Below are 24965 nucleotides of genomic sequence, written 5' to 3'. Positions count from 1 at the left end.
CGTTTTTGTTTTTTTTTTGGTGTTGGTTTTTAATTTGTTTATTGTTTTTTTTTTTTTATATTTTTGCTTTAAATCCCGCTTCATGTTTTTAAATTGGCTTTCTTCTCCCCCCCCCCCCCCCCCCCCCCTTCCTTAGAGAGCGAATGTTATTGCATGTTGGACAGCTAGATACAATCATAGAAGCCCTATATAGAAGAATCCCTCAAATAAACTAATGTACTAGATATCTCCATAACTAACATACATATATTTACAAGGGCTATACTATATAAATATACAATGAGGTTAAATCTGCAGCGGTGCCAGCCCTCTCTCTTCAACCGCGGCTTGCATGGCTACCTTAATGCCGCTGACAGCCAATTTCCAAGCCCGGCGGCCTCTACTATCAACCCCGTCCTGGTCAACCACCACACTTAACCATTTAATCAAAGTAACAGCCTTACTCAAATCACGCTCTTCTTTGATGACTTTGACCAAGTATCTTTCCAAAACATCAACATCTCTCTTATGCGGTCCCGCCTTTCTAGTTTGGGAGTGCCATGCATCTACCATGTCCTTGATCTCTGGCAAAGAAGTGATAGAGCCGGAGAATGATATAACTGGCGGTAGCATAGGAAACTGGATCGTTTTTTGGCCTCCGGGCAACGCACTTGTTTCTTGGTGGCTTTTCGAAAAGGGTATCTCCAGTCCCGACTGCAGGGCTAGCAGCCGCCTTCTATGATCTGCAATTACTTCTCTCCTGACATCCTCGGGTAACTCTACAAGGAATTCCGGATCTAGTTCTTCGATTTCTTCAGGTTGAGCCTCTTCTGTAGGCCCTGGAGGTCGAAAACTGGTTTGAACCATCCCTTCTTGAGCATCTCGTTGGCGTTGGGCCTTGCTGAACATGCCACGAACCCCGCTGGCCTTCGTCGGAGTCGTTGGCCTTCTGGGCTGGGTTATTTCAGATTTCCTTGGTGAAGGCCGAGGCTGTGGAAGGTCAATCGGCTTTCGTCCATATAACGCCAATACTTCAGCTTTCATATCTTCTGGCAGTGCGTCAAACACCTCCATATCAACTTGAGAGGAGAGTAGGTCTGCTAGCATTGGGCTATTCGATCTTGACTTGCGAGCCTCTACTTCGGATTCAGCAGTCACTGCCCTGGGGCGTTGGGTCATAAGCTTGGTGCGAATGTCGCCTGGTAATTCAGCCAATACCAGGGGGTCAGGACTGCTTGGCAAAAGGAACTGCGTGCTGGAGGCGTTTAGATGAGCAATGGCATTTACATCATGAGTTTTGTTTTTTCGAGGGGTTGTAAGATCATTTGTCAGTAGATTGGGGTCCAACTCAGAAATTGGCCTTTTCTTCGACTTTTCGAGCCTTTCCATTCCATCAACTAGTTGTGCTCTCAATTGCTTCTGTAGAGGAGATGGTTCAACGAACGGGGCAAAGGCTATCTTCCTTTGGCTTCCTTCTGTAGCTAAGGAATTCACTTTGATCGGCTCCAACTTTGTCATTTGGACGCCAATTCCTCGAAGATCTCCGGGGCTGAAGCGAAATGCGCGTAGTATTGAAACCGCTTCTTTGCCAATAATTTGATAGTCATGTGTTGCGACACCAAAGGTTGCACTCTTATTAAATGAGTCACATTTTCCGTGACCCAAATGTTTTGTTGGATCCAGAGGCGCATCAAGAGCGCGTCTCATAATCTTCATTGTGAGATTTTTCCCTTTGACTTGCTCATTCACCAGCCGCTTTTCCAATTCTTTACAGAGGTTATAGACGAACTCTTCTGCTTCTGCTTGATTAATGAAGCGGATTCCCCAGCTGACCTCTGCCGACACTGACTTCCGAGGAGGCTGCTCCCCAACCTCCGATCGATCAATGCCACGAGAATAGTCATGAAGTTTATCGCTTGTCTTAGGTCCCAGTATTGAAATGAGGCGATCTTTTGGGACGTCCCTAAGATCTTTGACGAGTTTAACTCCTAGATCTTCCAGCTTTCCGCCGATACTATATGCGACGCCTGGCAACTGTTCAACTTTTAAATCTCCAATAATGTCCAAGACCTGCTCTGGCTTTAGATGAAATTGCCCAGCAGGCTTGGCTTTCCTCAAGGCGACTTTTGCTTGCAGTATATTTGCCCCGATACCAACAGAAACGGCACAGCCAGTTTCTTCTTTGATATTATTGCGCAGGTTCAACGCTATCTCGTCGACTTTTTGCTGCTCCTTCCAAAGGCTGCCCTCCTCAACGCCGAGACCATGAGATTCAGCCGCTCCGAGGACGATATCAGTGGCATCAACCAAGGCCTCGTCGACGCTTACACTCTGGACAATGCCACCAACACCGATGATGGCCCCATAAAACTGGCGACTCACTTCTTCGTATGCAGGAAAATCATATGGCAAGACTTTTAGATCAGGGCACAACTCGAGAGCTCTCTTCATCCACATGCCATTCTTAACGCCAAATTCTCGAGCGACATAATTGCAGCTTGCAATTTCTGAACCAGCTCCTGTGCTGTGAGCGACAACGCATGGCTTGTCCCAATATTCGGGATATCGTTTTAAAGAGACTGCACAGAAGAAGCTATCAAAGTCCACATGCATAATGTACCTTCTCGAGCCAGGTCGTCTCGTCTTCTTCTGATTTGACAACCCTTTTTCAGACGCTAATCGTTGCATTGACGATTTCAAACTGGCTTTCCAAGTTGAGAGATGGTGAAGCCTACTTTCCGAGTAAAATTGCTTCAAAAAGTCTGGATTAGCCGTAGAAGATTGTCTTATCTTCGGATCTGAGAGTAGCCAAGCATTATGCTCTTCTGAGGTCATTTGCTTAGGAGGGATTTTCGATGGATCTATAAGGCTAGTAGACTCGGATACCAGCTGCGCCTCAGGTTCGGCCTCGATTTCCCTATTGTCTATGGCATTTGTAGAATAGTCCATTCCATCCCTTGACTTAGGGGCAGCCACTCCATCTGCGTCTGGAAGTATATCGTCAGGTCTCTCGGTCTGTTGTCGACTAGGTACAGGAGATTTATCCAGGAGCGGGCTCATCAATTGGCTTTGCGATTCAGCTTTTATCTGATCTGTATAAAAGCTGTTCTCAGTCTGTTCCTTGTAACTGCGCCTAACGGGAGATGGGCTTGTTTGAGTAAGTCCACCACTGCTACCAAACATCAAGACCTTCTGGCTAGGGCTTTCAGTTATTACTCGGTAATCAGTCCACGGTAGAAGCTTGCCAGCCTTTATTGAGTCAACAATCCACGCAGGCTTCACAATTCTGTATCGGCTAAACTCAGCAGCTTTCTTTAGCGTTAAGTTGGCGGTAATGATGTGAGTAGCCATGGTTTTTGAGTCAAGATATTGGAGAAATCCACCACCATGCTGGACAATATCGCGGTGAAGCCTGCCGTTAAATGTGGTGTTAGCGCTTTTATAAGTAGTGATTACAGAACGCGAAGAGGCTACTCACACATGAAGAGGCGGCTGGGTGTAACCATTAACATGAGCAACGATCCCTTTAAAAATAGGTGGCTTGTCGGATGCAGCGCGCATATCAGCATCCAAATTTTGAAGCTTAATCTTCTTTCGACGAAAGTAGTCGCCAAACCCGTTGAATTCACTGCCTTCATACTCATCGCCCTCCTCATCCTCAAAGACATGATTTTCAATGCGCTTCCTCACCGAGGAGGAATTCTTTTCCAAAGGGCCGTTCATCTTATTTAATTATACAGATACCATGCCAGAGTGAATTTGAAGCTGACGCTCATCGATTCGCTTCTGGTTGGTTCACGGCTTCATGTATCAAGAGCAACAGCCATCCGTGAAGACCCACAGTTCACTCAACGAAGCAGGCAAAAGGAGTCGTCTGGCACACTTGAGGCAGCATTTTTGAGAGATGTGGCAGTCCGTGATGAGTTTCATAAGCTGCTTATGCAAGGCTGCTCATGAATTTTAAGCGGCAGCGTCCCATGGAGAAGTTGGAATACTTTAAGAGACTTGTGACGTGATGAGCGAAGTTGCCGCGTTAAGTGGAGAAAAATGCTGCGCGCCTCTTACACGTCGTCCCGTGACCTTCCATTAACTTTCCAGCGCCACAACCAGCCTTGTCTACCAAGGCTACGACCGTTTGCCTTTCTACTTTTCTTTGTTTATTTGCTATTGGAATACCCAAATCATATTGCTGCTGCGTTCAAACATTTTCGCAATCATGAATAATGACCAATTTCGAAAATTGATGCTGGCTAATTCGGCCAAGCCGTCAAAAGATCGAGCTTCTCCCACAGGCGCGAGTCCCAGCGCAAATAAGGGATCATTAGGTTCTCGACAGCGAAGCAGCATCCCTATGACACCGTAAGCTACCGCAGTCAAAGCCTTTTAATTGACTATACTAATGCGCAGTTTTCAAGACGGTCATTAGGGGGCACACAGGCCGATTTCGCGCGACAACTAGCCGAGAGACACCAAGCGTTACACCCGCAAAAGAAGTTTAAATCATCCGCGCCAAGGGGAGTGAAGCTAGGGACAGGTTATATCGACAGATCACAAGCTCGCGAGACCAACGAAGATGACCGAGAGGAGAGATTAAAGGCACTTGAACAGGCTCTTAAAGACGAAGAAATCGATCAATCAACATACGAAAAGCTAAGATTCCAAATCGCGGGTGGAGATCTTGGGAGCACACATCTGGTAAAAGGGCTCGATTTCAAGCTTCTTGAAAGAATACGCAAAGGCGAGGACATCTACGGAAAGAAGGAAGCAGAAAAAGACGGCGCTGAAGAAGCCGCCGCTGAAGAAGACGTGGACGACGAATTTGATCAACTCGAAGGACAGGACGTACAAGCAATCACAAAGGAAAAGGTAGAAAAGAAAAAAGGAAATCTCTCAACCGTGGCTCTAGCTCCAGGAAAGAAAAGAACACGCGACCAGATTCTAGCGGAGCTAAAAGCAGCTCGGCTGGCGGCAAAGGAAGCGCAAGAATCAACTCTTGGAGACCGGTTCAAAAAGATTGGAGCAAAACAAAAACCAGGAACACGAATCGAAAAGGACAGTAAAGGAAGGGAAGTTTTAATTATTGTAGACGAAGATGGGCATGAGAAGAGGAAAGTTCGGAAGATACAACCCGAAGAGGAAGATTCACGGAGTGGCCTTCTAATGCCAGACAAGGATGCTAAACCGCTAGGTATGGAAGTTCCTGAACAATATCGGAAGAAGGAGGAGCCAGAGGAAGACGATGGCGATGTGGATATCTTTGAAGATGCTGGTGATGATTACAATCCGCTGGCCGAAGTGGAGGGATCTGACTCTGATTCGGATGAAGAAGAGAGCGACAGCAACAAGCAGGAAGCAAGTAAGGAGGCTGGCACCAAAGAATCTATGCCACCCCCGCCAAAACCTTCTCTTGCACAACCAGAACGGCGCAACTACTTCAAAGATGCAAAGACGGGACTTATATCAGAGGAAGCAAACAGAGGACCATCTATGTCTGATCCGGCAATACTGGCGGCCATTAAGAAGGCAGCATCTCTCAGGCCTATCGAGCAAGATGCTGAGGATGACAAAGCCAAGGAAGAGGCCAAAGCGCTGGAGGAACGACGAAAGAAGCTCCTTCAAATGCAGAGCCGAGATGATGATGACATCGACATGGGCTTTGGCACTAGTAGATTTGAGGATGAGGAGGACTTTGACGATTCCAAGGTCAAGCTATCGAAGTGGGGCGATGACAATGGAGATGAGGGTTCAAGTAGAGGCGACAAGTCAAAACGGAAGAGAGGGCCGAAGAAGCGAAAGGGCGATGCTAACAGCGCGGCGGACGTGATGCGGGTCGTCGAGCAGCGCAAGAAGTCCGATTGAGGATAACCATAACCTGCCGCGGGAGGCCGACAAGTCCTACTTTATCTGCGGAAACGGCGGACAAAGTTTCTCACTTGGAACGCCAGAATCTATAGCAGATGGATGAGCAAGCAATATACCGCACTAGATACCCCAGTTATTGTTCAGCTTGAGAGAAATCGACTATTTATCGCGGAGCTCCGCGCTCCAGCCAGCCAAGCAGCCAGACAAATATGAGTAGTCCGGCGTCACGTGTAGTTACAGATATGGGTTCAGACGCCGACGTTTGCCAGCCGTCCTTGATGTTCCCTCGAGAACGGAGCCTAGCGTCTCGGCTTACCACTTTTATTATTAAAATCCAGACGCCAATGACACAAACTTTCGGTTCCTGGCGATACTAGGCCTGCTAGCATCAAAATATGAATGAGGGGTACGAAGCCAGGTTGGATGGGCTTGATGGGTTTTCCCCCACTCTGGAGCCTTGCGGCTGCGGAGAAAAAAAAAAGAAGCGGGCTCTCTGAAGCAGCGAGTTGCCAGCAAAACTTAAGATAGCCTACGCTACCACGTTTGGTCGCTGCGAGGCTCGCCGTCAACCGAGAGCGCGGTGGCTAATTTCTCGATTTCACCGTCTGGGGCTGTGGGTTTCCGCGATTACGGAGCATTGAAAGGTGTCTCGATCCCAACCAATTCTTTCTGTCCGCGCCCTTCCGTAACCTGAACAAAGCATAACTATAAAGAGGCCTTTAAGATACCGTAGATTTCAACCGAATTCATAGACTGCGTATCGTGTCTCCCGTTTAGTGTCGTTTGTTATTTCGAACCATTTCCGAGTTTCTCACATCCATCATAAATATGGCGTCTGCTCAAGTGCCCGTTTGGCTGGACTGCGACCCAGGCCACGACGTGAGTTTCCTGTTTCATTCGCATAATGCTGAGCTTGGATGCAAGCCTCATGCAGAGTCGCATTGCATGAGGCGCTCGGCTGGCCGAACCTAATCGGAGACGTCTGAGCTAACTGGATATTCTCCGCGCAGGATGCCTTTGCCATTCTGCTGGCCGCCCATCATCCCAGAATCAACCTGCTGGGAATTTCTACAGTCTTTGGAAACGCTTCACTAGAGTATGTACGATGGACAGCTTGACTGCTCTACGCCTACTTCGTCAATAACCACGGCTAACTTTGAAACCTACCAGACATACTACGCACAATGCCGCCTCCATCCTGACAGCCTTTGGCAAACACAACGACATCCCCCTCTACGTTGGCTACAGCAACCCGCTCGAGCGACCGCCTATCCACGCGCCGACCGACATTCACGGGGACAGCGGCCTCGACGGCACCGACCTACTCCCCAAGCCCCAATGCACTCCCTCCACCGTGCCCGCCATTGATGCCATGGCTGCTGCTCTCAAGGCCCAGCCGGCTGGCACAGCCTGGATCGTGGCCACCGGCACCGTCACCAATGTTGCCGCTCTGTTCCGAAAGTATCCGGAACTCATCGCACACATCAAGGGACTGAGCATCATGGGAGGATCCATCGGAGGAGGCTTCTCAGACGCACCGCTGGGTACTGTCGATGGCAAGGAGCGCATTGGCAACACAACACCATATGCCGAGTTCAACATCTTCATTGACCCGGAGGCGGCGGCCGAGATATTCCACAACAAGGAGATTGCCAAGAAGATGTTTATGGTACCGCTGGACCTGAGCCACCAGGTCTTGGCTACGGAGAAGGTCAGAGAGCTTCTGCTGTACGGCAAGGACGGCGAGAAGACTGGCACTGGCAAGACAACGCTGCGGACAATGCTGGTTGAGCTGCTTTACTTCTTTGCCAAGACTTATGCGTAAGATTTCCACACGCTTCTCTCTGTTTAGGAAAGTATTTGCTAACAAAAGAAATAGCGATGTCTTTGGCATCACTGCCGGTCCACCTCTTCACGATCCCCTTGCCCTCGCTGCCGTCCTCACCGGCACTCCTGAAGAAATTGTCTTCTACGACTGGGATGGCGTCAAGAGCCAAGGCACCAAGCACAACGAACGCTTTGACGTGACCGTCATCACTGAGGGTACAGCCGAGGAGGCCCAGCGTGGCGAGAAGCAGACTGGCCGGACGATTGCCAACGTGCTGCCTGCCGGTGAGGCGGGCGTAAGGATACCCAGAGGAGTGGACGTGGATAAGTTCTGGCAGGTGATTGAGGAGTGTATTGAGAGGGCGGATGAGACGAACCGAAAACTGAGCAATTAAGCAAGTTGTGATGCGCTATTGTGTTTTTTTCTTACTTTTTTGTTTGGGCATTTTATTATAGTCTGCAATGGGAACCAAAACGGATAGAAATTGTTTTCATAGCAGTGGTCATTAGATTATTAGAGAGTCTAGATAAAAATACATGCTTTTGCGAATCAATGTTACAAGCTTCATTATAATGCCCCTTTTTCGTTTTTATCCTCATCAAAGCTCATCAAGAGCCTCAAGCTCCGCTCATACGTCCACAGCGTAATAGCGCTCGAAGGAGCAGCCTTGATCAAACTAATAGGCAGACCCTTGTACAGGCCTCGCAGCCCCTCTGTCTGGAATATCATCCGTATAGCCCGACCTGCGGAAGTATACACGGGGATGTCATTGTACACGTACTTGCTCCGCGTGGGACCCTGCACCTGGATGCGCTTGCGCACGAGGTCGAGGGGGAAGACGGCCGTCTTGGCCATGACGCTAGCCATCATGCCGGCGGTGGCGTCGCCGCTACCCCAAGGGAGATGAAGGTCGCTGAGCTGGAGCCGCAGACCTTCGTAAGAGGCGAAGAAGATGCCCATGAAGGGGATAATCTGGGCCAGCGCGGGACCCAAGCCGCGGAAGAAGCCTCTGAACCCTTCGTCGCGCTGGATTTCCCATAGAGCGCCTCTCAAGGAGGTGTATACCTTGTGTCTTCCCTGAGCGGCGAATCGCGTTCTCAGCAGATCGAGAGGGTATGTAACACTGGTAGCAGCCGCCCCGGAGACTGCGCCGGCGACGAACGTCTCTGCCGAGTCTGGCAAGCGTTGTGGCAGCGCGGTCTGCAGGAAGACGGTCGTGGAGCGATAGGCGGTGAATTGCGCAGCCGAATAGCACACGTACATGAGCTCCGCGGGGACGTTGCCCTTCCATAGACCGGTGAGGCCTTCATGCTTGAGGATGTGCTTGAGGGTGTGGACGGTGCCGCGGTAGGCGGGAGCTTCGCGGAGGGGGGCCAAGGGGTCGGAGAGAGAGTATGGCTGGAGCTGGAGGCGGATCTTGACGACGTCGAGGGGCGCGACGATGAATCTATTAAAGGGGGAGAAGAGCGCATGAGTTGTTATGTTCCATCTTACAATATATAAAGAGTTTCGTTGGAGAGGCTTACCGAGAGACGAGCCCGGCTATCGCGCCAGCTGATACGACTTGGAGTCTTGAGCCCTGTGAAGATGAGATGCATTAGCATGAAGAGTGCGTAGAATTGGATATAGCTTGTAAAGCTATCTAGAGAAGAAGCAAACGAACCTCATCTTTGAGGTGGCCGCCTCGTGGCGACATGCAGGAGTTGTCGCTTCAGGTTGACTGGTTTGCGCAGGTTATACTAGCAGCGTCCGTGATCGTCTGTGTAACCAGTGGGAGAAAGTCTAGGGGATCCGAGTCTGGGAGTCGAGCCTTTTTTACTACTTTCAGTCACGAAGTGGTGGTTGGTTGTTGAATTCAAAGTTTAAACCTTTGTTTGGTGTTTTGGATTGCTAGGTTGCGCACTACGAATTATTGGCTAGATAAGATTTCGAAACCCGCGCTGGAATGATAAGAGAAAAAAAATACGGAAGCCGACGGAATGCGCGTTTGAGCGCGATTGAAAAGTGCCAACGAAGAATTGCGATTTGTTTGTTTTACAAAAGTGTAATTGTTTTTAAGTTTCTGTTCTATTTGTTCTGCCGTCATCTAGGGCTCATTGTTGGTGATTTGTCGTATTTTCTACTTTGTTCCATTTTGCTAGAGAGGAGCCGACACATTTTTATTTGCCGTCGTGACGCCATTGCCGGGGAACGAGCCGAGACCCCGTTGCGGCTTGTGGCGGAAAATCTGGAGAGTTCGGGGCCTTGTTTGAGCTTGGCGCGATGACATCAAAGAATCTTTGCCGGTGCTCGGGGGGCGCCGTTGAGCTATATTAATACTTTTGAGGTCCGTTGGCGGGGATAGACTGCTTTGAAATATGAATCAGGCCGGCAAAGTATAAAAAGGAAGAGTCATTTGGAATAAATAGAATAAATGGATAGGATTGAGGGATTGGAGTGAGTTACATTGGGAATGTTTGCATGGATCTTCTCGAGGATGATGATCCTGGGGGTGCAGGATCAAAACTGTCAGCTTCCACGCTACGGACCCATGTATAGGCAAGCTCGGAGCACCCCAGCAAGGTACCTGTAGGCATCTGCACTTACAGAGTGTAATCGAGGAGATTAGAGCATCCAGATGTAGATGGCTACAAAAATACACCAGGCTGGCATCACAGATCCAGGCGATGCCGGAGCCCATCGGCCCATTTCCCCATAAAGAGACGGCCCGGGAAGGTGATGGAAGGGGAAAAAAAAACACGAGACGCGGGCCTGTCCGATTATTATCTCTTTTACCACCTCATTAAAGGCTCAGTAAAAGATACTCGTCAGATTTTAACTCCCATTCTGTTTTTTTAACAATTTGGACCGTTTCTTATGGCGATTCTTGGGAATAGTCGCCCAAGTTCATCGCAGCATATGGCCGGGTTTCTCTCGCGTTTTCTTTCCACCGCACGCCGGACACCCAAAACGGACAGAAGGAAGCGCGTGCATTATCATGAGCTTCGAGGTCCCGCCAATATGTAACCCCTTCGCGTGCTGGTAGCGTGCCGGTAGGGATCTCGGCCTTCGGTGATCCCTGTGCTGGTTCGTATATGTACCTGCATCGGTAACCGCATAAGTGCGAATAAGTAAGCAGCAGCACATTTGAAATCCAGGCACAGACACACCGCACGATATTGACAGTAGGTATTGAGTCAATTATACAGACCCTGGCAGTGGTTATCAGCAGTTCTTCGGTGTTTTATGAGACGCCGTAAGACGGCACCCCCGTTGTCGCTGCCCAGATAGTAAGGTATCTGGAGTGGTTCCGTAGTAGTATTATTGATTGATCCCTGTGCTGGTTCACATGCTAAGCATGTAAGACAGGCATCTCCGTTGTCGCTGTCCAAACAGCAATGTCATCTGTAGTAATATTGATTGATCCCTTCATCTCACAGATCCCGTACGACATAATCTACTTCTTACCAATGCTTGGGCCACCTATATCCATCTAAATTACTGCTCTCCATTCGCCTGATGCATATCGCCAGCAAAGCACCCGAGTACACCCATACCGCAGGTTCCCGCAAATGCTGTATAATACTAGATAATACGTTGCTTTCCCCCCACTGACCGCTAAAAAGGGAAATTGTTCAAGAAAATTGCCTTGTGACAATTGGTCCCTCATCATCTCTCCTCAGTTTCTTCCTTTTCCCCGGAGCGCCACAATGCGTCGCTGCCTATTGGCCCAGCGGCCCTCCACGGGCACCTAACGTCTTGTCTGCAGCGGGTACTCGTCTGGGGGACGCCAGGTACGGGCTACAGCGGGCAGGGACAGTTCGTAGCCGAGTCTCACGCTGCATCCTTTGTACCGAGAACCCTGCGCCAACCCTAGGCACTACCCATGCGGTACTCGCTGGGGCGACTAATAGCACATGTGAGACCATTCTGGGCGATCCACGATGTCTAGAGCGAGAAACAAGTTGCATCTGACGTCTCGTGCGTATATTAACTCCATTCCGCACTCACATGCACCCTCTTCTCTCTTCTCCTCCCTTTTCTTCAATCTCTCCATAATCCTCACCGTCTCTCACCGTACATTTCACTCGTCCTGAAACAATAGGTCACGCCGTGGCTTTTTCTTCCTCCACGTAGTTCCCACGACTAGGCGTGCATGTGACGCTCGCCACTAAATTCCAGTCCTCAGGAACCCAGCGGCACAATAGAACCCTAGGCCAAACTCTATACTTTTTCTCTTCGCTGCGGCCTTTCCTCCGCTATAGGCGTCGATTCTTCTCGCAAAACAAGGTTCTGACAACCTGTCCGCGAAGACTATACAAAATCACACAATTTCCTTACGCTCTCCACCGTCAGCCCAAAATCAGAGCCGACAATGGGCGCAAGAATCACTCCTCCAGATTTCAACGGCCTGCTGGCCCCAATCCTGCCGGCTCTCCCAACAGCCACCGTCTCGACCGAGCCGGCTGTGGGTATCCTGCCTCTCCTCTCGCCCATCCTCAGACAAAGAGTGAAGCTGTTTTCCTCTGGCAGCAAGGAGCCTTGGCTAAAGCTGCTCTCCTACGACACAACCAAAGCTGCGCAGTTGACCGAGCTGGTGCAAAATGGAAGCCTGGAACCTCATCCTGTTTCGGGCGAGGTTGAGGTCGACTGGGACTACGATGCCGAGACTAGATACAAGAGATTGGATCAAGAGACCCTGCAGGCATTGACAGTCCTGGTCGAGCTTGGGCTTGCTTTTCAGCTGGTATACTGCGTCAACGACGCCGAGGGTGGTGGCGATGGCTGGAGAGTAGGAGAGGTGACTGCGGCAGACAAAGCCGCTCCCTTTTCACAATTTGGCGGCGTTGCCACCATCGCAGACGCAGAAGCCAAGTTCCAGCAGCCCAGAATCTCCGAACCCTCCGTCATCAGCTCCAACGGATCAACCACCAGCGGCTCAGATCACATGGAGGACGATGAGGACGATGGATACTGGGACCGCTATGATGCCACTCCCGCACGCACTCCCGCACGCACTCCAGCCAACGACCGCACTCCGGCTCCTCAAGCAGCTGCCAGCGCTGGCTTTTCCGCCACCACATCCACATCCCAATGGGGCGCCTATAATGCTTCTGCCGCAATGGACGATGATGACGACGACTACTATGCGCAGTACGACTCCGTCCAGCCGGCAATGGACAACCACGATCCTGACGAGGAGGCCATGGTGCGAGCTCACATCCAACCACCTCTGGGTCTCAGCCGCTCCAACGACTCCGTCGTTGTCATAGACGCTCCCGAACCTCAAAGCCCCTGGGCCTACACAGAAACAGAAAACAACCAGAACCAAGACGACGCCCTCCCTTCTGCCAGAGAGCTCGCTCTCCTCCACCCACGCCCCAGGTCCAGCGCCAGCTCCAGCTCCAACGGCTCCATCACCGTCGCCAAGCTCGAGGCCTCTGCAAACAAGAAAGAGCAGAACGAGTTCGGCATCAAGCAGCACGTGTCGCGCAGCATCCGCAGCTTGTTCCTGCTCGCCCGATCGTCAGGCATCGAGAGGGAGGAATTTGAGGAGATGGTGAAGAGGGAGATGGACGTCTTGTCCATGATGGAAGATGACGAGTGATCAAAATGCGCATTGAACAAAATCTAATGGGGAGGAAATTTCTCCAAGACGTTTCAATCGGATACTGAGGCGCATAAAACATGTGTGTGATCTTGAGCGGGTTTGGGGTTATTTTGCATCAGGATGGAAAAGAGATGGGATATAGGCATAATGGATGGGGAAAAAACATCTATTTCACAAACAGAATGCTTTTGCCATTCTCTTTCATGATTTTTTTAAGCATCAAGGAGAGCGAAGGAGAAGAAAAATGGATGGGAAGCCGAGAACCGGCCGGGCTACAACGAGCATGGCGTTCAAACAGGATGTGAGGGTTTTTTGACAAAATGGCAATTGGATGATATCTTTTTGACCAGCTGCATTTGAATGTTTGCAAATTCATTTTATTTTTATTTTTTTCTTGAATATTTTTACCAGGGGTTTATCTGTCAATTATTTTTATCACAGCATATTATAGGAAATCAATCTTATATAAACAAAAGGTTACCATCAAGTGATTCAGTAGAGAGTAAAATAAGAGAAAAGCGGTAATAAGATTAATATCTTTAGTTGAATAAAGTAGAAGATATTCTTCCAGTACAATTGTTGTTGTATAGACGCCCCCAGATGCTTCCAGCCATGGCCCATCCCGTATTGCAGTCTATCTCAAATGGTATATATGTTGTTGTTGTTATATTCTCGTATGTCATGGCTCATTTCAGATTTCCCATATCAAGCCACTTGGAAAAAGAAAAGAAAAAAAAGGCACCCTAAACGCCCGTGCGCCTTTGCATTGCCAATTTCCAATCAAATAAAAATGAAGTACCAATTTTGCCTGCGGTATCCCGCTTGCAATTAAACCGCGTATATATCCAAGAGAAAAGCAAAGTTCCATCGTGTTATCTCTTCCTCTCTCCGATTGTATACCTCATCTCCCCTGTTGGTTTTTTTTTTTTTTTTTTGTCCTCTCTCCTGAAAATAGATAGCAAGAGACCAAAAATCTTCTTCTCGTCTTTACTAACTTGCTCACGATATAGCCAAATTGCTCAGCGCCATCCTCGCCACATCCAGCATACGCACGCACTGCCTTTCCTCGCGCGGGCACGGCTTCGGTGGACCTGTGAACAAAAAGTAATTATGGTCAGGGAAAGTGTGGTTCGCCAGCAGTAGAGCATCCGCAATATCGTGCCTCTTTTGGTTCTTCTCATCGACCAGCGTGATAACATCCTTCAATCCGCAGTGCAAGAAGGCGTACGGCGACACGCTGCAGTCCACTGTGCTCGAAACAGACGCCGTTTTCTGATTAAATCCATACACTTCAACTTTGAGAATGGCTCGGATGGTGGCCTTCCAGGTTTCCGGTTCCAGGTATCGGTCGTGAAAGCTTCTGAGAAGTGCACATTCGGGAGAGGTGGGGCCCTTCTCATCGATGAGGTTTCCCCATATCCCACCAACTTCCTTAAAGTTGAAATATATTGACTGAAGTTCTCCTTTGGCTCGCTCCACATCTCTGTCTACCATTTCCAGAATCGTAGCATAAGCGTTGCAGGCAGAGGGAACAAGGGCACCAAGGCACATCATGCTTTGGAAGCGAGAGACGGGTGACGGTTTGGACAGGTCGTACATTTCTCCATAGCAATGAACACAGCTGAGGGTGTCATAAGCGATCTTGGTGGCATCGCGAGCAACCTGCATGGCAGATATAACATCAGCGGGTAGGCGATTCAGCGAGCCGAGTGCTTGTGTGAGAGAGACAAGACAGTCGCAAGAAACGGTCGGGTGCGCTTTTGGTGATCCAAAACAGCTAGAGAGGGTGCTGGTGTTGGGACTAGACTCGCTATCTGCTGGAGGATTCATATACTGAGAAACCATGTATTTTTGGAGAGAGTCGTTGAAATCTTTGGACATGGAAGATGCAGACGAGTCTGTCTCTAATTCGTCAAAACTAATGCTCTCGAAAAGATCAGCCTGATTCAGGTCCATGACAGGCACAGCTGAGCCATCAAAAAGCCCTTGGTTGTTGCGTGGAATGTGAGTAAGTGCCCCATTCTCATCTATCTGAAGTGAACTCGAGTCGTCTGTGTTATATTCGGATGATAGATTCAGGTAAGAGGAAATGTCAGACGGCAGAGGCTGGCTCAACAAGTTTGCAACCAGTTCCGATGACACCGCAGGTTGAGGTTGATGACAGTGATTGTGTTGATGAGCAGTAGTATTATGTTGATGGCAGTGGTGCTGATTGTGACCGCCATGGTGGTGGTGGCCATTATTTTGGCCATTATGATCGGCGCGGATATATGCGGACGGTGTCCCAGCAGAAAGCGCCGCAGCCTGAGCAGGAGAGAGAACATGAGCCAGAGCCTCAGCAATGGTTGAAGTAGGAGCAGGATCTAATGGAGATGCGGGTTGAGTCGTAGCCATGGATACGGGCGCAGTAGACGCAGGCATGGGTAGAGACACAGACATAACAGGCTGTGCATGGCGTCTTTTCCTAGGACGGCCCATGGGCTTCTGCGGCGAGTAGACACATACGATGCCTTCCTTTTGGCAGCGCGAGCAGCCGCCAGGCTCTTTAGAACAGGCAATTTTGCGGAATCCTAGAAAAAGGAGGTAATTTCGAATCAGAATCAAGCATCTCTGCAAAGTGCAATTGTATCTTTATCCATCCATGTGTCGTCTCTGCCTCTCTATCAAGTTGCATACTTGATATATGCCCCTATATCTATATCTATCTCGATCTTCCTTCATCCGGGGATTAGCGGGGACTCACGGCACTCGTCGCAGGCCCGATGTTTCTGCGGGCCGGTGGCCGAAGCGGCCTGGGCAGTGGCAGTGGCAGTAGCAGTAATACCAGACGCCATGGCCGCGAAGCGACGGATCTTCACGGGCGCAGGATGTGAGTAACAGAGGCCAGCGCGGTGCGACTATGGCTGGGCTCCCGTAGAATCTGTAGCCAGGCCTGATAGGCAGCGCCTCTTCAGAGAGGGGGGAGAGAGTTGCGCTCCAGCTCAAAAGTCTCCGAGAAGCGGCCACAGCTCTGGCGGTACAGGGGAAAATGCGGGTTGGGGCGCACGAAAAAAATAAAGGCGCCGGATTATTAAGACGTCGGGGCTTGGAGATGAACAAAGACAGCGCAATGATGAACGAGCGATACGCGCTTTCAGTGATTCAGCTCGCTGCGGCACTGGGGATGCTTGATGCAGGTGAGAGAAGGAGAGATTGAGGCTGCGAGGAGGCAACAGGGCAGGGGAAAGAGTTCGAGGCTCGGCCAACGGGCCAAACAGCGCTGCGAGTCACCGACCGAGCAGTACTTGTACTTCTGCGGCGAGGTACCCAGACCGCTGGCGTGACGTCTAGGCAGCGGCTCGCAGTACCTGGCGTGGGCGGCGGAGATACTTTCGGGCTCAGTGACCAACTCAGCCGCCAGGACCTGGGCCAACGGTGGAAGGAGGCAAGGGAACCTTGATGGTGCGTTCACAGCTTGACGCCACCAAGTATCACGTCGTCTTGGCGCAGGTATTTTGTGCTGTGGCTCACCAAGTATTCAGAGTACCTCCTCTATGATATATACATGCACATCCTTCGCAATATCCTCACCCAGTCAAATATCTATCTCGAGGTACCGACCCAAGTACAGCCAGGCGACGTGGTTTGTCAGCGAATGGATGTTGATCGTGCTGCCAAGGTCGCCAAAAGTTGCCGTAGCATCCCCGAAATTACGGAGCCATGAACCCAGACAAACGAAGACTTTATAAGCCACCAGTCAAAAATAGTCGTTAGCGGTGCTAGTTCTCGGCCTAATAGGAGTTGGTTACTAGTCTGGGGTAGAATAAGTCCAACCTTTTTGCCTAGAAAGAGAAAGAGAGTTATGCGGGTAGCGATATGACATAATAAATGGGGGCTATCGTGTGTGTTGGGTGCAGCATCGACAATGTCTAATTAACCAAATGCGCACAACTGCATCTAAGCGACGACATATGATGCCCGAGTCGCCTATTCGAGCCAAAGATGGACGAAGCAGCAAATATTTTGTTGCCCGCTTAGTAGGGCAGAACTACTGCGGCTGAAGCTGGTGTCTTTCTATATACAAGCAAGATAGCAGAGTATCCAACAAAATATTGCCTAACATTGAATGATGACATGATGCCCCAGACAATGACTTATATATATTCGCGCATTTTTTGCGTATGAAGATTAGCGATTGCATTAATCAAGCGAATAGTGTGCTATCCCATGCAGTAATCTCATAAGCCGGCTCATAGAGCCACTCTTCATCTGGGGTTATCATCCGTCAAATATATCCTGATCCAGGGTATTTGCCAATTAAGTCGTTGAATTATACTATAACCAAATACATGTATTACTCTCTCGACTTTAGCCTTGGATTTAGGCTCTTTAAATTAGTACTACTACTACTTGCTGTTCATCGATATGCCCTCAAACTTCCCTACCACGACCTCTTGTATTTGATAATGGAACACAGATGTACGAGACGCAAATAATGTTGGCTCTTCATATCCAGTAAAAGAAACGTAATTCTTATCGGAGCTCTGCATATTGCCCCCCACAAGAGCATCCGCCACCTGCTGCCACCCGATGCCTCCCTCACGCCTTGACCTATCAACAACCTCACTTTCACGACACAAACAACCTGACCGCACCAGCTGCCAGCGCAATCCTGCCCCTGCCCGTCTTTGTCTCTTAGAGAATACCCCTTTATATACCATAATAGAAACAATTCCTTTCAACTCGGACGTGGGGTAGTAGTTAACCTGCTCCCCTCCCAAGGGAGAGAGTAAGTGCCGCAGCTGGCAACCCTTCAGACTGATCAATGCTAACCGTACCAACAGCCTGGGTGCAAATCCCGGCGTTCGAAATGCCAATTGGCCTATCTTTTTTGGCGTTTTTGCTTTCCTTTTTGAAGAATACCGAATAATAACATTGCTGCTGGTAATTTGTGGTGCTGATACGAGAAGTACAAATGTACGCAGCCATCAAGATACACGAAATTCAATACTGTATACTGAATAGGAGATTCATAATCTGCACTGTACGTTTGCCATGCTATTTGCTATATCATTATCAGAGTAACTCATAGTTTGTAGAGGGGTTTGTCCTTTTAGGTGTCTCCTGTAAGACTATCGTGGGGTTGATGATATCATCACAAGGGCGCTAGACTTATATACCCAGGCAATAAATCCAAATCTAGAGAGCTACAAAAATCTCTCTAATAGAGTAGCAGTAACATGAAATAAAATAATACATGTAACCTAGGGGTTATTAGATGTCCAGCCATAAAAATAAAATAAAAAATAATGCGAGCGTATTATAGGGTATGCAGGTACAATGCGTCTAGAGTAGCAGTAGATCTCAAAGTCAAGATTCGCTGCAGGGATCATTCATCGTACAGTGCTAAGCCAATTCCGCCCACAACTGATCACACCAAGAAATCACTTCGCAGCAAAAGATCACCATTAGCGTTGCCACCCGCCCTTGTAAAGGCCCCGTTGTTTAATTTACAGCCCGCCGCATCACCTCCCGATAGGCTGAATATCCTCCGTAGCAGCAGGTGTCATTCTCCTGTGTGATGGCCCTAAAGGAAACGCCACGAGCATTTTCGAGCTTTAAGCGTCACCAGACCGCCTTTGTGTCTTCCTGTCTCACACTAATAGCGGCACATGGCTTAGGCAGACTTGTTACTTGTACAGGCAAATATTCACAAGCGCGGATCCGCCTAAAGTCTTACTCACTTGTGGGATTGGACTGAGACTCGTGCTTCTCGTGCGTCATGATTTAAGTCCAGGCGAATGCATATCGGCTGACAGGGTGACAGTCCTCAACTTGGACTGCGGTTGACCATACAATCGAAAAGGGTGGGAAAGGAGAAGAGAAGAGACGCCATCGATAAAATAGCCAACTGGTCGCCATCATGGATGTGCTCTCACAAGCGTCATCGCTGTCCTCGCGCAGAGCGCCAGACCTCAGCAACATCGCCGAAATGCCCACTCCCGGCCTGGCCTACGCCGTACGGACGGCCTACGCTGACGCCTTCAAGCTCGCTGTCGCTGATGGACGCGCAAAGCCTCTACTGATACCTTTTTGTCTGCTGGCCCCGTTTGTCGTGCCTGCGCTGTGGCTGGCCGTCCCGCATAAGCGTCGGACGTGGTTCTATCACACGAGGTGGCTTGCCATGGCCTTCATTATCTGGTCCAATGCCTATCATTTGATGTACACGTCGAGCACGAATATGGCGTGTGCGTATGCGTCTGGGCTGGCGTCGACATGGGGCACAATTTTGAGCATGAATCTGCTCATCTGGACGAGGCCGCAGTTTGACGCTGCCAGGGTGGTGCGGAGAGCAAAAAAGGATAAGGATACTGGTCTGGTGAAAGTGGCGAATGGCGAGATGCACACCGAAATGAGGTCAACCGGCCACGATGGAGGGCCTGAGAACGTGAATGGAAGCGGAAGTGAGCTTCGAGCTCGGAAGACGATGTCAACAAACGGAGATTCGAAAGATGAGACGCAGCGGGACGAGTTTGAGTATGTCTGGGAACCTTACCCTTCGGATGGAGGCTTCTTAGAGAGACTGGCATGGACGACGGATTTAATACTTTGCTTCCGATGTTCTGGTGAGTAATGGCATAGAATCTTTTGGCATTTGGCTTCAAAACGACAGACTGACTAAAAGTTTGTTTCATTCAGGCTGGAACTGGTCTGTTCCAACTCTTCCTCGGCCTCAAATCCCTCTCCAAATTTCCCACGGAGACAAGGCGGACGTAGATACCATCCCCAGAGTCAGCAGAAGCGGGTATAAGCGCCCCCTGACCACCGGCGAATTCGTCCGCGGACGCCTTACCAACATCGTCATCTTCTACTTCGTCCTGGACTTCCTGTCCGTGTACATGAAGAAAGACCCTTACTTCATCCTTGGGCCCGATCACCAAGGCGATGTCGCCCTCCCACCGTATCTTCATGGTGTCCCCTCATGGCTCCTCCTCGCGTACAGAGAACTGTTTTCTCTCCTTGGGGTATACGCCGCCATCGAGGCCGTCTTCAGTGTGTCCGATCTGGTCCAGTACTGGCTCGCCAGCCGTTTCTACCCTTCCCGCGGAGCGCTGTGGCAGTTTGCCTCGACCTTTGGCTCCTTTGAGCAGGTCTTTGCACGAGGCCTCGCCGGCTGGTGGGGAGGGTGGTGGCACCAGACTTTTCGCATGCAGTTTGCCGCGCCGGCGACGTACCTCCTTCGAGAGGGGTACTTGAATAGGGGCACGCAACTAGCCTCCCTCGTAACCATGTTTATTTCCTTCCTACAGTCGGGCGTGCTACATGCTTCGGGGAGCTTTACCTCTACGCCTAAAACCAAGCCCTGGAGGGCCCCGGCCTTCTTTTTCTTGCAGATGATGGGCATTCTGCTACAGCAGTGGACGGCACGGTTCATCGGATTGTATGTGCCGGTGCAGCTGCCACGATTTGTGTCTCGAATGGTGAATCTTTTGTTTACTTTGACGTGGTTGTTTTTCACGGCGCCCCTATTCATGGACGACTGTTCGTCGACAGGGCTGTGGCTAGTTGAGCCGGTTCCAGTATCTCCGCTTCTGGCTTTGGGATTTGGCAACGAGGGGGATCATTGGTGGCGTTGGGATCAGGATCATTTGCCCAGTTTGTTTCTTGGAAAAACGTGGTGGCAAAGCGGAATAGCATTATAGATGTAATGTATATTATGGGTCTCAATCTCTCTGGGAAACGTTATATGGAAAGCTAGATGGTGTATTTAATTATTGTTAGGCTCAATGCTCAAGTTGTATGACGAGCGATGTATACTAGTTCATTATTTAATAGATATTGTATTACTTTATAAAAAATCGACATCTACCTCGCTGTAGCAAGTCGAGTTGTCTCTTCTCTTAACCAGGCAATTACCTCGCCATATCTCGTTTGTCTTTGACGTAATATGTCCAAAAAGGCTGAATATCCAGTGCTAGAAGTGCTTTTAGCAATGTTCCATGTGTTCTTCTCTTTTCAAACTCACGCTATAACTTGCGCCTTGCGAATCTCGCAGGCGTATTTATCGAATCGCTTCTTCCTCCATTTACTCGTAAGGATCAGAAAAGCAATATCCACGACTTTCTTAATCGTATCTATAGCAGTAGTGTTTAGCACTCGAAACAGCCTCGTTACTCATTTCATTGCTTTTTTTGAACTCACTGATTATTAGACTTGCCGTAAGCTGAGTAGACGTAGACAAGCACCGTATGTAAGTCCACATCTTCAGCGCAGTCTCAGATAATGCGCCGTGTAAGGAGCTAATGACAGTCTCGACCGAATTGTGTTCCGTATCGAAAAACATGAGGTGGGATTGGTATTTAAACGAGTCTATATTGCAATATCGCGTTAGTCAACCTATAGGGAAATAGTATGATAAATATCCTGGTCACTGACTGAGGACTTTGCGTTGAAAGTTCTGACCAGGGCATCGGCCAAAGTCAACAGTGATGGAAGCCGATATATCTGTAGAGAAGGCGTATGGTCAGCAAATACTCCAAACGTTTCATTATAAAGGAATATTTTTTTGAGAACTGTACCAATATCTTTGCCTGAGCCACGATCTTTTGTAATTTCCAACGTTTTGCAATCGATAAATGTGCCACAATATGGAAATTTGGCTCCCTTGGCGAGTTTTTTCACAATCTCGCCGTCAACGTCCATGTCAAAATTCACCAGTGTCTTGTCGTGGCCTACTTCAACACCATATTCAGGAACCCCCTGGTGCATCGTCTCGACAAACCGAATGGCCTTGTCCTTGTCTAGCGTGATGAGCAAAAAGTCGTCAACAAGCCTCAGCAAAAGACTGTCTGGTTCATCTAGGAAATCCAGATGCTGAGCTTCCAAGTCGGCATAAAAATAATTGCACAGAAATGTCGACAAAACGGAGCCCTGTGGGATGCCCTTCTTCTGTCGGTAATACTTCTTTCCAATTTTAACGATATTTCGTCCAACATGTTCGGATAAAAGAGCTAGAAGGCCACGAGTGTCGTGAGTTTGAAAGGCAGCGCTATCGACAAACACTGTGTTTTTCTTCTTGTTTCCCATACCACTCTCCAACCGATCGAGAAATGAAGTTGGTTCTCCCTCAGCTATGGCTGTAGAATGCCACCGGCGTACAGGCTTGGATGCGCTCTTTCCATCCGTGAGGCCTAATCGCTCTCCTGGTTCCACCTCTGCATGCTTCGTTATAACGTAACGACTCTGACTGGGAACCGACCTCATCAAGTTTAGAACCGATGACTGAGGTATTGTATCAAAGGCAGCCTTAACGTCCAATTTTGCAAAGTAAAATATATGATGCTTATTTGGCGCCAAGGAGTCTTTGAACGCCTTCAAACGCTCGTAAATATCACCAACCGCGAAAAGAGCTGATCCCAGCTTGGATGGGTTCATGAGCTGCGCTTCATTAGCTTGAAATTCTTATACCCTCTCTTTCAGAAAGAATAGAGATTAAATGGCCAAGTTAGTGATACATACAGTTTCAAATTTGAGCGCCGCGTGAATGGGTTTGAGGAGGGAATTGATGCTGGGTCCAAGCAACCTGGCGCGTTTGCTGTCCATCATTTGCCTGCGTCTGAGATTCATGATGGGACGTAGCTTAGTACCTTTGGGCAATAGTCTCAATTGACTGAACCCAAGACGCCTTGAATCGAGGATTCTTGTCGCCTCCTTCAACTTGATCTCCTCAAACATTCCTTCTTTGAGGCTCGACATTGACGGTTCCGCGACCAGCCTCCAGACTTCGTGGCGGAAATAAAAAACTTGAAACCGATGGGTATTGGACTCCGTGACATAAAAATTGCTGCGAATCAGGGGTATCAAAAGGGAATCAAAAACATAATAAAGAAATTCGTGAAATATTTCATAACGTTTGTTCATGTCCGTCTGGCTAGTTTTTTGGCCTTGACAGCTGGGGGGCTCTAACCAAGCAACCTCTGTGACCTAAGTCTCGTGGTGAGTGTACAGCCGCCTTGTTTTATGTAATTTATAAATACCTTGAACTCTTGTGTAATTTCATGCAGTGATATCATCTCAAAGCGTCGTAGCTTGATGAAATGGTCTACTTTACGAAGAAACACGACTTTATTATGGCAGTCCTTCTCACAGCCCCAGAAATTGTCTGGGATTATTTTTGAAAGGATAGCCTGACAAAATGCAGAAACACATGCCGTTGGGCATGCTAATTCTACAATAGATTTGTATTCAGGAAGCGGCGACGTATTTGCGTGATGCTTTCGAGCTTGTCGCTTGGTGAAAGAATCTGTTCGGGTTGCCTGACCCTGGGTTGAGATAGAAGCTGTCGGCAATTCCCCATCTCCAACCCTGTTCTTATTTCCACGGGGTTCATCAAGAAACGTCGGGCAATAATATCGAAGCAATTCAAAATAAGAACATCGTGTATGAAGAATCTGCAATCGTCGTACGAGGTCTCTTGTTGTGCCTCTCAGCCGCTTTGGCAGCTTAGGCAACGCCTTCTCTTTGGACCGTTTATCGGCTCTCATACTTTTACTAATTTCATCTTCACGAAAGGTATAATCGTGAAATTTTTGAGCTGTTTGGTTCATATCAGTTGCAGAAGTAAAAACATTATGAAGATTAAATTGACGCGGAAAAATATGCATCATAAGTTTAGTTGTGTGTGCCTCGTTTTGTTGCTGAGTCTTTACAGAATCTTGGCAATTCTCTTTGGTATCTGCACTCTCCCTAATATAGGGGTAACGATTAAGGGCATCTATTTATTACTTAGTAGCTGTATCCAAACAGATATTAGGCGTGTATAAAGTGAATCGACGTACGGATATGCTTGAAACCTGCATGGACTAGGCCTTTCGCGGTGGTTGCCGGCTTTGCGTAGAATATCCTGCTGCGAACAAGAGTAATCTCCGCTGGCTTGCGTAGCAGAGGTTTCGAATTGAGATTTGACGTCCCGGAATCCAGCTCAGACAAGGGAATACCTGGCGGGCAATGATTAGAATAAGAGCACAACCAAGATCACGGGCATTGATAACAACCAGTTAGTTGCAAGTAATTGTCTAAACCTGAATCAACCTTGAGGAACACAGAGCATTCAGACAACAGGTTGATCATTACTCTTTCACCGGCTTGACCAAGCAGAGCCAGGAGGTGTGGCCACGGGGTCTCTCTCAACGCCTTGACATGGAAATTGGGATATAGGCTGTATACTCCGGGGATGGTTGACCGAGCAGATTGATCATCTCTAACACTTCTACGGAAGCCATCACAAAGCAGGTGTTTGGGCCATGATCCAGGTCTCTCTCTTGAAAATAGCAGCCAGATGACAAAGTCCAGAATCTACAATTGGGCTATTTAGCCTCGCCTGGTCCACCAGTTACAATTGGGGGGGGCAGAAACAGACCTCAGATTGATTAGCAATCGATGAAGCTATTCCATTAGATATAGTCACATAAGATTCATCTCCCTTCTGAGAAAAGGATAGCCATTGCTGCCATGTATTTTCCTCTGATTCAGATCTTGGGATTGGCTGGCTGCTACCGACTAAAGCAGTGTCGAGCACACGGGCAAGTTGCACTTCTATTTCATTGGCCCCTATGCTTGATCCCAAAGCCGCAATCTTTTTTCGTCTGACCTTTGAGGTATCTGGGAGGCTTGCGAGCATATGCTGCCTTAGTGTGCGCACATGAGGATAGTGCAGCAGCAGCAAAT

The 24965-nt window shown here is 48.9% G+C and overlaps 7 protein-coding genes across 7 annotated transcripts; 4 read left to right on the top strand and 3 right to left on the bottom strand.

The window, feature by feature from the left end:
* Positions 1–131: 131 nt before the first annotated feature.
* GGI43DRAFT_417457 (uncharacterized protein) lies at positions 132–4004 on the bottom strand. The gene is made up of 2 exons (XM_083207418.1): positions 3458–4004; positions 132–3391 (listed from the first exon to the last, which is right to left on the bottom strand). Exons 1-2 carry the CDS (start codon positions 3700–3702, stop codon positions 286–288), a joined length of 3351 nt encoding a protein of 1116 aa, XP_083055966.1. The 5' UTR covers positions 3703–4004; the 3' UTR covers positions 132–285.
* A 75-nt stretch (positions 4005–4079) lies between these two features.
* Positions 4080–5944, top strand: GGI43DRAFT_264204 (uncharacterized protein). Its single transcript, XM_083201013.1, has 2 exons — positions 4080–4338; positions 4395–5944. The coding sequence occupies exons 1-2, from the start codon at positions 4196–4198 to the stop codon at positions 5836–5838; spliced, it is 1587 nt and encodes a 528-aa protein (XP_083055965.1). The 5' UTR covers positions 4080–4195; the 3' UTR covers positions 5839–5944.
* A 725-nt stretch (positions 5945–6669) lies between these two features.
* GGI43DRAFT_388281 (uridine-cytidine N-ribohydrolase) lies at positions 6670–8063 on the top strand (the record flags this gene model as incomplete). The annotated part of the gene is made up of 4 exons (XM_083204045.1): positions 6670–6720; positions 6852–6937; positions 7012–7662; positions 7721–8063. 4 exons carry the CDS (start codon positions 6670–6672, stop codon positions 8061–8063), a joined length of 1131 nt encoding a protein of 376 aa, XP_083055964.1.
* Positions 8064–8149: 86 nt separating this feature from the next.
* GGI43DRAFT_264223 (thiamine transporter TPC1) lies at positions 8150–9489 on the bottom strand. The gene is made up of 3 exons (XM_083201014.1): positions 9333–9489; positions 9196–9248; positions 8150–9116 (listed from the first exon to the last, which is right to left on the bottom strand). Exons 1-3 carry the CDS (start codon positions 9363–9365, stop codon positions 8237–8239), a joined length of 966 nt encoding a protein of 321 aa, XP_083055963.1. The 5' UTR covers positions 9366–9489; the 3' UTR covers positions 8150–8236.
* Positions 9490–11703: 2214 nt separating this feature from the next.
* GGI43DRAFT_417451 (uncharacterized protein) lies at positions 11704–13741 on the top strand. The gene has a single exon (XM_083207417.1). It carries the CDS (start codon positions 12024–12026, stop codon positions 13254–13256), a length of 1233 nt encoding a protein of 410 aa, XP_083055962.1. The 5' UTR covers positions 11704–12023; the 3' UTR covers positions 13257–13741.
* A 513-nt stretch (positions 13742–14254) lies between these two features.
* GGI43DRAFT_417447 (Zn(II)2Cys6 transcription factor domain-containing protein) lies at positions 14255–16473 on the bottom strand. Its single transcript, XM_083207416.1, has 2 exons — positions 16003–16473; positions 14255–15829 (listed from the first exon to the last, which is right to left on the bottom strand). The coding sequence occupies exons 1-2, from the start codon at positions 16091–16093 to the stop codon at positions 14259–14261; spliced, it is 1662 nt and encodes a 553-aa protein (XP_083055961.1). The 5' UTR covers positions 16094–16473; the 3' UTR covers positions 14255–14258.
* A 2607-nt stretch (positions 16474–19080) lies between these two features.
* Positions 19081–21064, top strand: GGI43DRAFT_263905 (uncharacterized protein). Its single transcript, XM_083201012.1, has 2 exons — positions 19081–19864; positions 19938–21064. Exons 1-2 carry the CDS (start codon positions 19162–19164, stop codon positions 20939–20941), a joined length of 1707 nt encoding a protein of 568 aa, XP_083055960.1. The 5' UTR covers positions 19081–19161; the 3' UTR covers positions 20942–21064.
* The last annotated feature ends 3901 nt before the right edge of the window (positions 21065–24965 follow it).

Source organism: Trichoderma evansii (genome assembly GCF_050947405.1).
Source record: "Trichoderma evansii strain SZMC 28006 chromosome Unknown GGI43scaffold_30, whole genome shotgun sequence".
NCBI classification, from domain to species: Eukaryota; Fungi; Ascomycota; class Sordariomycetes; order Hypocreales; family Hypocreaceae; genus Trichoderma; species Trichoderma evansii.
Note: the sequence above shows the minus strand (reverse complement) of the source record. Positions and strands in the feature narration are given on the sequence as shown.